At 38.0% G+C, this 18,677-nt stretch overlaps 1 protein-coding gene across 2 annotated transcripts in view; it reads left to right on the forward strand.

Annotated features, from left to right (window-relative positions):
- LAMA2 (laminin subunit alpha 2) overlaps nucleotides 1-18,677 on the forward strand; it is a 456,646-nt gene that overhangs the window by 344,672 nt on the left and 93,297 nt on the right. For both annotated transcript variants that reach the window (XM_073337269.1, XM_073337270.1), the window contains exons 33-34: nucleotides 9,060-9,202; nucleotides 9,734-9,832. In XM_073337269.1, the coding sequence (XP_073193370.1) occupies nucleotides 9,060-9,202; nucleotides 9,734-9,832 (242 nt within the window). The remainder of the gene's footprint in view (nucleotides 1-9,059; nucleotides 9,203-9,733; nucleotides 9,833-18,677) is intronic.

The following is an 18,677-nucleotide window of genomic DNA, read 5'->3' on the forward strand; positions in this document are numbered from 1 at the left end:
CTGTTTTGTTTTATTTTTTTTTTAAATATCTACCAGACTTCTCATTTCCCTAGCATTCTGGCCTCCCATTTTCACAAGCCTCAAGATGCTTGTAAAATCTTCAGTACAGTTTAATACCATCATTGAAAATCCACAGCAAGGCTCTGAAGGACTTCTTTTAGTCAGTTTCGAAGTTTGCAGATTTGCCAAAGGTTGGGGATGCTGCTGTGACAGATTAAAGATCTGGGTTTATTGAATATTTTAGTATGTTCCTAAATGTTTAATCAGCAGCTCCACTGCTTTTTGCCATGAATCATACATAGACTCTGAAAAGTATTCATCAAGGCTTATAGAAAGCCTTGGACATGCTGGTTCACAACCTCCTATTGAAATTGAGACGATAGAAGTAGTCAGGGTACAATCTATTCAGAAACAAAGAATGTCTTTTGTTTAAAGGATAAAATGAATAGCCAATCTAGCCTAAAACACTGTTGAGTTACATTTTACAAAACTCATACTTTTTGCCCTTGCCTTCAGTTTTTGTATGTTCAAATTGTCTTCTCTTTTATTATTTTTTGGAATTTGGAATTTTGGAAATTGGATATTATGTTTGTTCTGAGACCAGAATTTCATTTTTCTGTGATAATTCCTTATGTATTCTCAAAAGCACATAAAAATCAGGTTGCAGAACGTATTCTTGGACACTGAGTCAATCATGAACTGAAATAAGGCATTTTCTTAAAAAAGAGAAAATGAATAGGAACTAATTTAATTGTGATTTTCCCACCCTCCAGGCATTCACATCATTGTTCTATTTAAAACAGAACACAGATAGGGATCCAATAAGCCCCTAGTATATAAGATTTTTATTCTATGCATACTTGAATATATTGGCAGGCCACAATGAACTGGTTTTAATGTTTTATCTGGATTTTATCTTGTTGTTGAATTTTAATTGAAGCTTTTTCATTTTGTGATTTTCTTTCCATGTGAGGTGCATATAACACCAAAGCAGATAGGCACCATAAAACTAAAATTTTTATTTTTGCATTGGGTAAAATCCTGGAGTACTCATTTCATCTTTACTCAGCCTAAATTTCCAGAGACTTTGGTACGGACTCAGGTACCATTACTATTAAACCAGCTAATAGGTAATCAGGACAAATTGCAACTGTGCAACACAAACAATGCAAAACAGCCTAAAAATAGGCATTAAACCCTAAAATTGACATGGAATAACATTAACAGCTCATATCCATCAAGAGCTAAATATGTCTTTCAATGTTTGAAAGGATGAATAAAGGAGTCCTGTTTAAAGTATGCTAGGCATAATGGGCCTGATGCTGTAAGGTGCAGAACATTGCAGTCATTTGGGCTTTCAGCATCTCTCAGGAAGTGCTCAGAATCTGGCAGGGTGAGGTTTACAAGTGTTCAAATGTACAAAGGAGCCAACATTGCCTTGTCAGTGAACAGAGAGCTAGGTGAGAAACTTCAGTAAGTGCTGAAAAAGGACGCTACATTCTCTGTATAAGTACGTTAATATCTTCATAGGTATGTTAGAGAGAATGATAGAGAGACCTAATATACCCCAATGTTATAGGGCTTGGTTCTCTGTTGTCCTGCACGTTGTCTTTTCATTTATATCGGAGCAACGTGAGAGTAAAGTGCATGTAAAATGCTACCAGATCAGAATGGCAGTATTTTACACCCTCTCTGCAGTGTTGTAAATGATGACACAAGGTGCAGGGCAATGGACCATCAAGCCCTGCTGTATATAGCTACCTACCTATAAAACGTTGATTGCATTTTTCAGTGTGGCACCTAAAGTAAGCCATCTAAAGCCATAGGCAGGTACCTAAATGGAAGAGGCCTGATTTTCAGATGTGCTGAGCACCCAAAACTCCCAGTGAAGTCAATGATAATTTGTAAAATACAATTCACAGTATGAGTGCAACATTAAGGAAAATAAGTCTATGGTTATTGTATTACTTATTAGTAATATAGCCAAAATTGTCAGTGCAGCCTCAACTCAGCTTGTATTTTTGTGTGTATGCAAATAACTTGCATATATACAAAACAACATTAGTACTGAGTTTGCATGTACAAATGGGTTTTAGCATTTGCACACACAAGTGAAAGTGCTCAACATTGCATGTGGAAGTGCCAAGTTGCAAATGCACAAATAGAGGTATTTTCTCTAATATGTTTTAATATGTGGCCCATATTATTCCTAGCTGTGCACCAGAGGAGACTAGTATTAAATAATATAAACCAGGTATCACTCTACTCCCTATTTCCACAGGTCTGCCTGCTCCAGTGGCAGACTGGGGACTCCCCTACCATAGTGGAAACCCCAGGTAGCCTAAGGCCAACATAGCCAACTCTATGCTTCCCCCTCCTAGCCCATCAAGGGCATTCTAGGGTCATAACAGACACAAGGAGTGTTGGTGATACAATGTTGCACTCCAGCTGTCAAAGGGCCCACCAAGAGCCATTGCAGAGAGGCATCATTTAGAGAAGCACTGAGGCTTTGCCCACCTCCCCAAGCCCATAGCTGTGCCAAGATTCACTCTGATGCAGCTGAGGATTTGGTCCCTTTATGTTGTTATCATTCAGCTTGAGTGTATAAGACATTTTTTTTCCAGAAAACGCAATAAAAACCTTATGGCTAACCACTTTCAACTGTAATAAAACCATAATAATATTGATTAAGTGACTAATAGTGACTAAAATGGAGCAAATGAATGCCCCATAAGGAATATTACATACCTGCAATCTTTCAAACAAATGATATATGAGTATTCGCCTGGATATTTTTGTTCCTTTCAATAATTTCATTTTAAATATTGGTGCATTGGTGGTAATTGCAAGAATTGTGATGTAAAGTCCTAGATTATTAGATGGTTTTAAAATGGTCTAGCTTAATGCAAACATACATACACACACATGTAAGTAATATAAATTTAAAGCATAGTCTTGTTAAACTATTAACATTTTGGACTGTCATATTTAATATTTGTCCATTGATTTTGGATATTTAATACCAAATGATTTCTACTAATTAATTTTTTGGAAGTGTTCTTTAAATGGTAGTACTATATTTAAAAATAACTCATAAAAGTTAAGGAATACAAATTGAAATCCTATTAAAAGTAAACTTTTAACCAATCTATTACAATGTAACATTATTTAAATGTAACATTTATATTAAAGGTCTCTTTTATACTAAACATCTTAATGGTGGGACAATTTAAAGTGACTAGGCAAAAAAAAAACACCCACCACCAGAGAGGTGTGCATTTGGATTTAAATAATCATATTTTTGACTGAACATAATTTTTTTTATTTACAGTATAGCATCATCTTGTCGAGCAACTATTTCATTACATCATTTTTGTTGCTTAGTAGGTGGCATTTTTGTCAGTATTGTTTTGTAATAATTATATTTTAGAGAGCCACAGGCAGAATGGAAAAAGGGGGATTTTTTAAAAACATACAGTTGTTGTACAAAGGGAAGAATTTGTTTACAGTCAGATAATAACAGAAAGATAATTACATGTGGATAGCGTAGACACATGGAATAAACCTCCTTATTACACTCCCAGAACAGAACAATGTTAGGTCTAGTCTGATGAGCAGCTAGAGCAGTGATGAGAAAAATTATAGCCAAAAATAAATTTCTTCTGAGAAGTTCAATACTCAAAATAGCCTAATATGCCTCTGAATTAATTCTAATCTATTTCTTTATTTTTAAATAAGTAATTTTGGCATTTATATCATTGCCCCCAATTGATTGGTTCCAAATGAAGCCATCAGATTTTCAAAAATTCCAGGGAGTGAAGAGTTTGTATGCTCAGGGTCATGCTGAGGAGGTCTCCACACTGATTAATATACATGATCCTTGAAATCTGTGCTCTTATGTAGTCCAGTTCTAATGTCTTATTTTCCCCTTTTTGTTCAAGCAAACTGTAGCCTTCATAACCAATAAGAAAATTAGCAACAGAGCTTATTTTTAATGATGCAGGGAACAAATTGTTTAATTTCAAATACAAAAAATTTCCCCCAGATTTTCTCTAATTACTCACAAATATTAGTTTTAATTTGTAATAATTTACTCTGCTTAGGCACGCCTATGATGTTAAATAATATAAATATCTATGCAGTTTTCACCACTATAAATGTCACCATTGACCAATAGCTACCACAGCCTGGTGTCAGAGATACAGGCAACACAATATCCTACTTGTAATAGACATTAGTTGTGGTATCCCAAATATTGGGGTGTAAATGTTGACCTTTTGATAGTTACAACTGTATTTCAGAAATATGTGCTTCTCTGTCGGAGTTAAAAAGGGATGGCCACAATCCTTTATGCCCAAGAGTAATTCAATGCATAGGGGTTGTCCTTTTTCTGCTCTCTGCCCCTTCACCTGCATTAGATGGTTTTGGGCATAAAAACTTAAAATTCACACATGACCACAATATGTAACTCAGAGTTTCCAATGTTCTCACACTTGTCCTCCCTCCCTCTTTCTTCTTCAATATGGTTTGAACCAAAGCCTACTGAAGTCAATGAAAATATTTCCATTCATTTCAATCGGATTTGGATCAAGTCTATAGTCTGTTGCATCTCATCTTAAATTAGATCCTGATTCTGCAAAGACTTACACATGCTTAACTTTATGCTCTGTGAGTAATTCTAGAGACTTCAGCTGGTCTGCCCAGAGTGCATAAAATCATGAGAGAGTCATTGGAGAATTAGGGTCTTAGATTGTAAACTCACCTGGACAGGGACGAAGATTTTCTGTGTGTTTGCACAGTGGCTAGCACAATCCTGATTGGCCCCAATCCTGATAAGAGCTTGTAGGCTTTGCTGTAATACCCATAATAAATAATAAAATAATAATTCACCTATTATTGAGCACTTTTCAGGGGATCAATTATATGTACAATTCAGACTCATCTGTAAAAGTTTAGTCACAATATTTTGAGATCTGCAGCAATATTTAAACAACAAATCCTTATCCTCAAATATATGCTGCCAACTTGGTACTAATGTGCAAGCAAGGACTTAAATGAAAGGGTGAAAATAAAAGGGAAAGGGAAAAAATATAAGACAAATAGAGAAGCTGGGAAATATATATATTAAAAAAATACAAAATTTTGTTTATTTAATTTAACCCTGTGAAAAGAGATGGACATTGCACTATGCCATGCAGTCAAGAAACCTGCACTCTACTATTGGAGAGAGAAAATTTGAGCGAATGTCCTGCCATCAGCCTAGCAGTTCCCAAACTATGTATCAGAACCCCAAATGGGGTAGCATCATCAGCAGGTGAGATTGCAATTCTGTGTGTGCAGGATGCCTTTTTTCTGTACAAAATGGCAGACTCCATGCTGTGTGACTTCGCATGTATGGTTCATGTGAAGTCATGCTGTGCAGAGGACACCATTTTGTAGAGCAAAATACCATCCTCCATGCTTTCTGGGGTAGCACGAAGCAATAAGTCTGAAAATGGGGTTATGAAGGCAAAAAGTTTGAGAACCACTGCACCAGCCTCTGCATGTTTAAATCTTGCTAGCTACTGAGTCTCAGCCATCTGCAACAAATGGGGGATTATGAACAGTGGAGAACAGAAGTGAACCTGAGCCGTACAATTTTGATCCAGATCTGGGTCTGAGTTTTGGCAAAATTTGGAGACATAGAGATCACAGGTGAAATCCTGCCTCCAATGAGGTTAATGGCAAAACTCCAAATACATTAAATGAAACCAGGATTTCACTTCTTTTTCCCTGATGAAAAAGGGGCAGAAATGATATAAGATTGGTTAGTTTAGTAAGTGTTCTGCACAATCAAGAAAGACACTTGGGATTGATTCCAGGTTCACTCAACCACTTTTTTGACTGGCAGCCCCTGAGATTGCAGAAAGAGGAATAGATAGTAGTCAACATAAAAAGTCAATAATTATCATAGGTTACCATATAGTGATATCAGAGATTCCATGGATTTCCCTTATACTTAAGCTGGGAAATAACTCTGGGTAATATGATGTGTTGGCACTTTAATGGTGATGACAATATTTAAGACAAAATTCTGGGTTCAGTTACACAACACCAATTTCAGCCATAATATTTTGCTCTCTGTTGTCATGCAGAACTGACACTGATGTGAATGCACTTTCTGCATGCTTAGGAAGAGTGGTATATTAGGATTGAGGTATCTGTAGCACTAAGAACAAAATTATGCTCCCAGACACTGACGGAAGGGAGGAATGGTTTGTCTTGCTCTGGAGCATTCACTTTTACAAAAAAGTATCAGCATTGATCACCTCAGGAATTAATCCATCTCTGCCCTACTCATCCAGAAAAAAACTTTAAAAGATACTATATTGTTGTGTAATAATGATTCAAAACACTAGAGCTTACAGTGGTTTTACTACAGTGTTTTGGATCATTATTAGAATATTCCATGTGGGTATTTTTGTAATGGAAATTCCATGTAATATGAAGGCTTGAAAGTTAAGAAAGGGAAAATAAACAGAGGAAAATGAGAGATATTGTGAGATCTTTCAGCCATACAAAGGAATTCCAGAAAAAGGAAGACTTGTTGGAGAGCCTTTCAACTATACTCTGATCCGTGTGTATTGAAAAAAAATCTGATTCCATTATCATTATCTTTGGCTTTTTTTACTTAAAATAGGTAAGAGGGTAGATGTCTGTAAAACATGTATATCTTGAAGTATCATTTATTATGAGGTCAGTGTTTGTGAAACCATTTTTCTTTGGCATACATGCTTTCTGAGATGCTTTTCACTAGAAGATAGGCCAGAATATTTATGCATGAGAGATTGTGGTGAAAACTGAAAATACAATATTTTGTATTAATTGCCAGCTGAAAAGATTGTAATAGTGGCATGATTTGCCCCTCACACATGTGCACTGCTATAATGATCTGAATTTAAAGTTGCATTTGTTAATATTAGACAGAGATTTATGCTGACAGTTTTATAGATAAAGTTTTGGAAACATTTAGTCATATAAAATATATTCATACTCTTGAAATATCTGCTATTGCTCCAGTACATTCAGACTGTGTATTGGAGTAACTGTCTTTTCTCTTCAGCTGTGGTCCTGACTTGATGCAGTTCATCTTTTCAGCCTGATTGTCAACCAAGAGGTGTTAATTCATATCACTTGCTCAGAGAAAACTTATCAAATGACAGTTGTTTGTTCACTGAGAATACTTCATGTTTTTATAAGCTATTCAAATTTTTCCTGTTACGGTAAATTGTTTGGTTTTAACTTGCAGCCCATTTTAATTTCCAGTCACTTCAAAAATATTGAGGGCAACTAGAAATTTCTTATTGTTTTATGTAATATACAGAATATAATAAATACAGAATAAAATAAAATATACCTAAAAAATTCCCCTGCTTTAAAAGCACACTGTATTTCTCTTAGACAATGCATTTACACCCTCCAAAATGGCTTTCAGATCTGTGTGTCTTCTTGACCAATTAGGAGACAGATGTTGGTATATAAAACACACAGCTTGCCGTAAAACTTGCCTTTAGCTTATGGAAATATGTTTTCTCTCTCTAAACACACAGATGACAAGAGGTGGGCCAGTAAAAGTCTTTTTGATATACAGGCAAAAACCAGAATATAAGGGCCTTCACTAGAATAATTATAATGCACTTCATCTCAAGCAACAAAATATTGAGACGTAGGGGGAAGAATTAAATGAATAGAGGAACTCTTCAAATAACATCTATCCTCCTTCCAGTGTGGCTAGCCTACCTACTTCTCACTGCACTAAACCGACATCCATTTTCTCTCAGACCTCTCCAAGTAGCTCCTTGGTGTATTAAACCAGTATCCATTCTTCTTTCTCCATCCACAATTGGACCAGCCCCCCACTTCACAATTCAACTGTCCTCACCTGATTTAGAATGAAGGAACATTCTGATGACTGTGACTGAACATTATGAAAAGCAGAGGAGATTTAATCTACACGGAACAATAGATTTCAGATGAAACTGTCATTCTGCATTGAAAATCATCTACCATACATCCTATTTTTACAAAGATGCACATTTTGCTTAATGGTTTCCTAGCCATTAGGCAGCTTAAAAGGATGTTGTTGAGTGAGATAATTACATCCTTGTAAAATTTTAGGCACAGCCCTCTGTGTCTCTTAGCATCCCCAGTGTATTCATTGTTTCACAATTACTCCACCTTCCGAAATGCTGTATAGCTTTACTGAACCTATGTAACATGTTTGTGCATGATGATGAGAGACTCATACTCAGAGAGAGACATACCCATAATTTTCTGTTTACAGGGTGAATAATTTTCTGTCTTCAGGGTGAATAATATTAGACGATAAGGTTATGTGAGCTTCTTTTAATGGAAGATAAAGTACTGGGGAGAAAAGATTCAAATGCCTTTAAGGCATATGCAGTACACAACAGTCAAATAAATTATAATCTGAATAATGAAATGAAGTAGAGGAAAGCACTAAATAAGGGGAAGTGATCAGCATTTTCATACTGACCTTTTTGCGATCTGCATTACAGTTTAACTTGCTTGGCCGTGCTGCTATGTGTGGTGTGACTATAAAGTGCATAAATGACATGAATACAAGAGGTTTGCATCTATTCAAATACATGGCAGGACAATCCATAGTTCTTTTTTTTTAGTGCTCTTTAGATTGCTGAATTATCTGCCTGCTTTCTCCAGACTTCCTCTAAATTGCTCACCTAAATTAGGATTTTGTACAGGCTAGTCTATAACGTTTAATGTTAATTTTTTCCCTCTTTATCCCAGGTAAGTCTACTAATTTAGCTCTATAGGTTTTATATCATACTGTCCCATTATCAAGTTCTAGGCAATATTCCCTACCTATTGTTTCCATGTTTTTTTCTAGTTCCATACATTTGTTGGGTTTAATTATCTGAGATTGGTGGCATTATCTTTCACAGAATTGTAAGTGTGCTGTAAAAGATTTTTGGCTCAAACATCTGCCTTAAATGCTTAGCAGGAATAAATATGCTTTACTATCGCTGTCCTTCCCACAGTTTGTGATGATGAGTGCATAGGACTCCTTCTAAGTGACTTGGATCGACTAAACCAGATGACTTTGAGTGTCAACCTCAGTGGCCCGTTGCCTCCTCCATATAAAATGCTGTATGGTTTTGAGAACACGACACAGGAATTAAAGGTATATGCATAGCACACCTACATCAATCCAAGGATTCAGTACAGACACCTATATATTTGCCTGTACACATAACCACAGCTAGAAGTAGGAAAAAAGACAAATGAAAGGTTTAATTACTTCAAACTTGTCACAGTTGGTAAATAGTTATTACAATTATGTATTTTGACTCATGATAATAAGTAAATCATGCAGTGGTAATTTGTTTGTTCACTTGGATGGAAGGAAATATATGGCAGGCACAGAGAAAATGAAATGAAAGTCTAGTAAAAATAAATATTCTTGTTAACAGTCCGTAGATCAGTTACATTGTAGTCAGTGCACTGTATACTCTACCACATGCATATATTTTATATCCTATATTAAAAGATTTAAAGCTGTCAGGACCTCTGAGTAAACAGGTTTGGATGGGTGTGACATTAGTCATTAGTGTCAAAAAAGGAGATACATCTGCACTGAGAAGAAAGCTTTGATGTTTCTTCCCTCCATTATTTCTGAAGACCTGAAATCCATGAAATGGATTTTTTTCCCCAGCATTTGCTATCACCTCAGCGAGCACCAGAGAGACTCCTTCAGTTGGCACAAAAAAACCTGGATACCCTCGTGACAGAGATGGACGAGTTACTGACAAGGGTAAGCCTGTAGCATTCTGAGGTAAAGCTAGGGGTTAGCTTAAAGGGATGCTTCTAAGTGACAGACAAAATTCTTTTTGAAGATGAATTAAATGTGAATGAATGGCTGAATTATAAATCACCTTTCACTCCCAAAGTGCCAGTTTCAAATCACTCCCCACGCCTCCCCGACATCCTCTTTTTGGGGGGGGCAGTATGTTCAGATGTGTTCTTTTCACATAAACATATAATGTAAGCAGAAGCAGGTACTCATCATTCAAGAATGAACAGATTTGAAAAAGATAGTGCTAAAGGAAAGAGCCATTATTGTGGCAAATATGAACAAGTCTCAAAAGGGTTGCTGCTAGGAGTTATTTTACAAAACCAACAGTGGCTAAGCCTCCAGATTACCACAGTGACTCCTGTGGCTGGAGCCCATTTTTGGGTAACAGAGGCCTTCAGCAAGTGAGTCAGTAGATTTCTGTCATTTCCCCCTGCACTGAAGTGTTGCCTCTTGAACAGTCTTGGGGTTTCTGCTTTAGTAGAATCATGTAACACGTAACCCACATAATAAATGGAAGGAAGGGGAGGTTGATGATAATGAATATAAATCAGAACTTAGGAAATGTAAGAAATTGATAAGGGACGCAAAGGGAAGGGACAAAAGGAGAAATCTATGGCCAGCAGAGTTAGGGACAATAAGAAGGAGTTTTTAAAATATATTAGGCACAAAAGGAATCCTGACAATGGAATTTGGTCCATTACTAGATGGAAATGGTAGAATTATCTATCATAATCCAGAAATGGAGAAATGTTCAATAAATATTTCAGTTATGTATTTGGGGGGAAGAGAGATGATATAGTCTTATTGTGATGATAACATTCTTCCCATTCCACTAGTATCTCTGGAGGATATTAAACAGATTATACTAAAGTTAGATATTTTTAAAGCAGCAGGTCCAGATAACTTGCATCCAAGAGTTTTAAAAGAACAGACAGAATTTTTCACTGGACCTTTAATGTTGATTTTCAATAAGTCTTGGAGCACTGGGGAAATTCTGCAATACTGGAAGAAAGCTAATGTTGTGCCAATTTTTAAAAAGGGTAAATGGGATGACATGGGTAATTATAGGCTCGTCAGCTTGATATCAATCCTAGACAAGATAATGGAGCGGCTCATATGGGATTCACTTAATAAAGAATTAAAGGAGGATAATGTAATTAATGCAAATCAACATGAATTCATGAAAAACAGTTCCAGTTCAAACTAACCTGTTATCTTTTTTTGATGAGATCACAAGTTTGATTGATAAAGATAATAGTGTTGACGTAATATCCTTAGACTTTTGTAAGGCATTTGAACTGGTACTGCATAACATTTTGATTAAAAAACTAGAATGATATAAAATTAACATGGTACACAGCAGATGGATTCAAAATAATGACTGGAAGATAGTTAATGTAACGCCAATATTTAAAAAGGGCTCTAGAGGTGATCCTGGCAATTACAGACCGGTAAGTCTAACGTCAGTACTGGGCAAATTAGTTGAAACAATAGTAAAGAATAAAATTGTCAGGCACATAGAAGAACATAAATTGTTGCCCAAAAGTCAACATGGTTTCTGTAAAAGGAGATCATGTCTTACTAACCTATTAGAGTTCTTTGAAGGGGTCAACAAACATGTGGACAAGGGGGATCCAGTGGACATAGTGTACTTAGATTTCCAGAAAGCCTTTGACAAGGTCCCTCACCAAAGGCTCTTACATAAATTAAGTTGTCATGGGATAAGAGGGAAGATCCTTTCATGGATTGAGAACTGGTTAAAAGACAGGGAACAAAGGGTAGGAATAAATGGTAAATTTTCAGAATGGAGAGGGGTAACTAATGGTGTTCCCCCAAGGGTCAGTCCTAGGACCAATCCTATTCAACCTATTCATAAATGATCTGGAGAAAGGAGTGAACAGTGAAGTGGCAAAGTTTGCAGATGATACTAAACTGCTCAAGATAGTTAAGACCAAAGCAGAATGTGAAGAACTTCAAAAAGATCTCACAAAACTAAATGATTGGGCAACAAAATGGCAAATGAAATTTAATGTGGATAAATGTAAAGTAATGCACATGGGATAAAATAACCCCAGTTATACATACAATATGGTGGGGGCTAATTTAGCTACAACAAATCAGGAGAAAGATCTTGGATTCATCGTGGATAGTTCTCTGAAGATGTCCACGCAGTGTGCAGTGGCAGTCAAAAAAGCAAACAGGATGTTAGGAATCATTTAAAAAGGGATAGAGAATAAGACAGAGAATATCTTATTGCCCTTATATAAATCCATGGTACACCCACATCTTGAATACTGCGTACAGATGTGGTCCCCTCATCTCAAAAGAGATATACTGGCATTAGAAAAGGTTCAGAAAAGGGCAACTAAAATGATTCGGGGTTTGGAACGGGTCCCATATGAGGAGAGATTAAAGAGGCTAGGACTTTTCAGCGTGGAAAAGAGAAGACTAAGGGAGGATATGATAGAGGTATATAAAATCATGAGTGGTGTGTAGAAAGTGAATAAGGAAAAGTCATTTACTTGTTCCATAATATAAGAACTAGGGGCCACCAAATGAAATTAATGGGCAGCAGGTTTAAAACAAATAAAAGGAAGTTCTTCACACAGCACACAGTCAACCTGTTGAACTCCTTGCCTGAGGAGGTTGTGAAGGCTAGGACTATAACAGGGTTTAAAAGAGAACTGGATAAATTCATGGAGGCAAAGTCCATTAATGGCTATTAGCCAGGATGGGTAAGGAATGGTGTCCCTAGCCTCTGTTTGTCAGAGGGTGGATATGGATGGCAGGAGAGAGATCACTGATCATTACACTGGCCACTGTCGGTAGACAGGATACTGGGCTGGATGAAACTTTGGTCTGACCCAGTATGGCCTTTCTTATGTTCTTATGACAGGTGTCCAGGTATAATTGTAAATGGGGAATCATCATCAAGCTTGTGTGGGGTCCTGTGAGGATCAGTTCTGGGCCATACAGTATTTAACATTTTTATCAGTGACTTGGAAGAAAACATAAAATCATCATTGATAACATTTGAAGATGACACAAAAGTTGGGGGATTGTTAAATAATGAAGAGAGTAGGTCACTGATTCACAGCGATCTGGATCACTTTGTATTATGGGGTGCAAGCAAAAATATGTGTTTTAATATGGCTAAATGTATACATCTAGGGATAAAGAGTGTAGGCCATACTTACAGCATGGGGGACTGTATCATGGGAAGCAGTGACTCTGAGAAAGACATGGTGGTTGTGGTGGAGCTGAACATGAGCTCCCAGTGTGACACAGTAGCCAAAAAAACTAACACGATCAGGAGATTCATAAAGAGGAGAATTTCGAGTAGCAGTAAAGAAGTTATTTTACTTCTGTATTTGGCACTAGCATGACCACTGTTGGAAGTGTATAGGTTTGATTACAGTCTATAAGCACCTACATGGAGAACAAATATGTAATATTGGGCTCATCGGTCTAGCAAAGAAAGGCATAACATGAACCAAGGGCTTGGAAGTTGAAACTAGACAAATGCAGACAGGAAATAAGGTGCACATTTTAAATGGGAGCAATTAACCATTGGAAGAAGTTACCAAGGGTTACTGTGATGGAATCACCATCAGTGACAATTTTAAAATTAAGATTGGATGTTTTTCTAAAAGATCTGCTCTAGGAATTATTTTGGGGAAGTTCTACGGCCTGTGTTATACAGGAGGTCAGACTATCTGATCACAGTGGTCCCTTTTGGGCTCGGAGTCCATGAGTCCCTTTTCAGAGTCGTGTTAGTCTGTATCAGCAAAAACAACGAGGAGTCCTTGTGGCACCTTAGAAACTAACAAATTTATTTGGGCATAAGCTTTCGTGGGCTATAACCCACTTCATCAGATTCATGGAGTGGAAAATACAGTAGGCAGGTATAAATACATGTAATATATGCCATCATGTGCCAGCAATGCCCCTCTGCTGTGTACATTGGACAAATTGAACAGTCTCAACGCAAACGAATAAATGTACACAAATCAGACATCAAGAATTGTAACATTCAAAAAACATTCAAAAACCAGTAGGAGAGCACTTCAATCTCCCTGGACACTCAATAACTGACTTAATAGTGGCAATTCTTCAACAAAAAAACTTCAGAACCAGACTTCAACAAGAAACTGCGGAACTGGAATTAATTTGCAAACTTGACACCATCAAATTAGGCCTGAATAAAGACTGGCAGTGGCTGGGTCACTACAAAAAATAATTTTCCCTCTGTTGATACTCTCCCCTTCTTGTCAAATATTGGAAATGGCCACATCCACCCTAATTGAATTGGCCTCGTTAGCACTGATCCCCCACTCTGTAAGGCAACTCCCAGCTATTCATGTGCTGTGTATTTATACCTGCCTACTGTATTTTCCACTCCATGCATCTGATGAAGTGGGTTATAGCTCACGAAAGCTTATGCCCAAATAAATGTGTTAGTTTCTAAGGTGCCACAAAGACTCCTCATTTTTTATCAGTCCCTCAAAAGCATAGTTTTCTCTTTCAAATCCCCTGGGCCTGAATATTTCAGAGAAATAATAAACATGTGTTTGTAGGATTGCCTCTCACACACGGGTACCACAGGTTCACTCAGCATTTGTGATGGAGTTGCGAAGTGCCCAGGAGGTCTCAGACATATTATAGAAAAAGTTTTGCAATTTCTGCATTTTGGTTTTCCTGTTTTAAATAGACAAATGATCTCTTTGTTGTGGTAGTTCATTTCTCATTTGGCTGTACAACAGTGGTTCTCAATTTACCATTGTGGGCCACATATGCAGCTCTCTATGTCTCATGTGGACTGCATCCACACAATATATATATATATATATATATATATATATATATATATATATATATATATATATATATATATATATACTACTTGTATGGCCCTCAGGATGTCACATGGGCTGCAGCTGTGTGCTGATTGGGCTGCAAGCAGGCTGTAGGTTGAGAACCACTGCTATAGAGCACTGTGCTATAGAGCTGCTATACAGCACTGTGAGTTGTTTCAGTTTCCACTTTAGAATTGCACAGCAAGACAGAGAAATTTCTGATTTAAAATCAAATCTAGTTATCACAAAGAGTCAATCAGTGGGGCTATCAAAATGGCAATGGCATTTACAGCGATAAATCAAATAATTTTTAAAACACTTTTATTTTGGGGAGCTGAGGATCTCTGGATGTCAATTCTATGTGCTAGTTATTCCTTTTATTAGGAAAGCTTTTATTTCAGATTAGAGCTTCAGTGCAGAGATTGGAATATTGTTAGGTCATCAGAGAGAGAGTCTGAAAGGAAAATAATATAAAGTGTGCCACCTAATGGTCGAGAACTCTAAGAAGGGGAATTGATATCAGAAGTGCTGAAGTTCAAGTATTTGATGGAACATTAATATATAGGACTGGCAGACCTGGAGAGACGATATTCAGCAAAGTAGTTGAATTGCTGCTCTGGACATTAATTAACACACACAGGTGACACTGAGAGTTGTATTGCTAACATCAGCTGCTGAGTATTCCCCTGAAATTTTAAAAGTGCCATGTAATTTTAGACTCCTTCCCTAAAGAGAGTCCTGTGTTGTAGTTTTAAGCCACTTTAAGATAGTGGTTTTGGCTATTGCCTGTGTACATTTTATATCAGTATATTATTTTGTAAATCCCTTCAGAATTACAGTGTGTGTGTTTGTGTGTGTGTGTGCACATGTGTGCATGTGCCTGAAGAGAGGGAGTGTGTGTGTACTCCAAATAGTAATGAAAAGCAGGCTCATTCATTATCTCTTTATTTTCATCTTTTAATACAAATTATAAGGTCTTAGGCATCACAGACCTTAAATAGAAGAGGACTCTTATAACTGCAAGCAGGGGAAATGATATTTTCTAGATTAGGGGTTCATGAAGAAAATTGCCATACATTTAATGTAAAGGTCAGGAGAACACAGTATTTAACCTTCTGCAACCCCTTCATTGTGTTTGGTCAGTCAGAACAACTTCTCATCCACTCTTTCCTCCCCTCCAGAGTGGCTGCCATCCTCCTATCTCTCCCTGCTGTCTTCTCCTCCATCCATACTCCCTCATTCATCTACATTCATATTCATTGCCAATTCATTCACCTTCACATTCACACCTCATTAGCTTGCAGGTGCTTGCTTCATTCTTCCCTTTCCATCAGCTCATTTTTTTCTCCCCTTCTGGCTTTCCATTTAACTTTATTCTCCCTCACTCACATTTCCATTCACTCATTTCTTACAGTCCACCCTCATGGAGGGCTTGGCTGCACTTGTGAGTTACAGCACAGTAAAGGAGCCCTGGGTGCACTAGCTCACTACCCATCCACACTGGCAAGGCACGTAGAGCGCTGTGACTCCGCAGCTACAGCGCTGCTGGTATTCCACCTCGGTAAGTGGAATAATGTTTGCTTCACCCTCGCTGTAGCACCGCGGCGCCAGTGTGAACGAGGTGTTGCTTTACTGCGCTCTGATCAGCCTCCGGAAATGTCCCATAATCCCCTTAAATCAAGTGGCCACTCTTGTCATTGTTTGGAATTGGCTGCAGGAATGTGGAAATGCCCTTTGAAAGCTCCGTTTCTGAGAGCCGGCTGCTTATCTGCTCCAAGACAAAGCAACCATTACTGTGGAATGCTGTGTGTGAGAGAGGGGGCTAAGGGTGTCTGTTGCTGTCTGAATTTACAAGACAGCATACTGACATGCTCTCAGCCCCCCAAAAACCCACTCTCTCTCCCCCCACATACACACAACATACTCCCTGTCACTCTCCACCCCACCCCACCCCCCATTTGAAAAACACATTGCAGCTACTTGCATGCTGGGATAGCTGCCCATAATGCACCGCTCCCAATGCCACTGCAAGTGCCGCAAATGTGGCAGCGCCAGTGTGCTTGCAGCTGTCAGTGTGGACAGACGGCAGCGCTTTGCCTACTGCGCTCTCCGAAGGCGGGTTGAACTCAAAGTGCTCTACATCGGCAAGCGTAGCCATGCCCTGAGACTATGGTGGTGTATTGGGGACTGCAACTGTGAGGGCTGAGCTTCCCAGACAGAGTCAGAAAACCTCTTCACCCACACCTTACCCTGCAAATCAGGACGTCCCTATATCCATCCATGACAGCCGCAACGACTAAGAAAACCCCGTTGCTGGATCTGGAAAAGTAGGTGGCCGAGGCAACCTTGGCTGTAGATAGCAGGAGGTACTTGAAGGGGGGCCAAACCCTGCCTCTGTGCAGCCCACCTGAATTAGCCAAATATATGTCTGCGTTGCATGTTCACTCCACCTAAAGCATGTGTTCGGTAGAAGCTCTTGGTAGAGCTATTCCCCTGGTGGCATGCAGCGGATGGAAGCAGCACCATAGTATGAGTCCCTTCAGTCAGAGCAGATGGTATTAGGAGATTCTATTGCACAGAGGGAGAAGTAGGGCTGAGCACAGATGGTAATATTTGTGTGGATTTCAGATTTGGCAGAAAGGGATCCAAATGCAGTGGAGAATAAAGATTATATCTGTATGGATGTGTGCCACCTGTGAATCCTAGCCACACAAGATACTTGTAGGACCGCAGGACTTAAAGACATTCCCTCTTCCTGAATTTCCCTGGGATAGATCCTTGTTATCCCAAAGGGTTTACCTTGTGTCTAAAATTCTGTAACTTTTGAAGCCCCCGCAACCCTGTTTAAAAACTCATTCATGGATGTCACTCTACCACCTTCCTCTAGTTCTTATCTGGCTGGCTTTGGTAGTTTCTCAGAAAGGAGTTTGAGATGTAACTTTCAATATTAGCAGTGTTTTCTTCAGTTGAAGCCTGCCCCGTAGATATGGGGAATTCTAATGAACTCAATACATGGCAAATAGTTGGCACTTTACTAACAAAGAGTGACCCCTGATTGTCTATGTTATGGTGAGACAGCGTCTGAGTGATGCTATCGGTTATTTAATTTGGTTTGTAGAGTTGAAGTTAGTCCAAAAAAGAGAAAAATTAAAGTGAAAAATTTATTTTCCAGTAGAGCAAATTATGGTTGAATACAAGAAGCATTCAGTGGAGCTGAATGCATTTAAAGAGTTAAGGGAATGGTCACAGAGGGGAAATGGAAACTGTTCAAAGACAGATTAATTTGTGCCAAAATATAATACATGGCATACAGCCATAAATAGTGAGAGTTAAAAAAGGCCAATCTGAATTAATGTGAATGTGAAAAAAGTAATCAAGGATAAGAAAGGTATATGCAAGTTATAAAACATCATTTGTAGTGAAGGACAAGAATATTGTAGAACAAAGTGAAGTGCATGTAAAACATTCTAGGAAAATCAAAGGCAGAGAATAAAAGGATGATTGCAGAAGATGTGACGATAAATAATAGGACAATTCTCAAATACATGAGGAACAAAATGACATCAGAAATGCCATCCTGGATTAGACCAGTGGTCCATCAACACCAGGTACATCCACCAATCACCTGTACTGGATGCCCTGTATAATTTACCCAGCAAGTTCTGCCTCTGAGGCACATTTTAAAGGTTTGATCATCCAGTAACACAGGCATAACTTGCATAGAAGTGACAAGCCCATGTTCTTTTAATGGTCAGTGTAAGACTGATGCTTCTACTCACCTCAACCATTTTTAATGTAAATTACCTATGTTGTAATTACTGTGAAGCAGGTCAGTATAATAGACCAAAATCATCCATGGATTTTATTTCAAGGACAAGTTTGGCCATTTATGCTTTAAGTACTATACATTATTGTACTTCTTGGATTTTTAAAGCCATTTCTGTGCA

The sequence above is a fragment of the Lepidochelys kempii genome, chromosome 3 (genome assembly GCF_965140285.1).
Source record: "Lepidochelys kempii isolate rLepKem1 chromosome 3, rLepKem1.hap1, whole genome shotgun sequence".
NCBI lineage: Eukaryota > Metazoa > Chordata > Testudines > Cheloniidae > Lepidochelys > Lepidochelys kempii.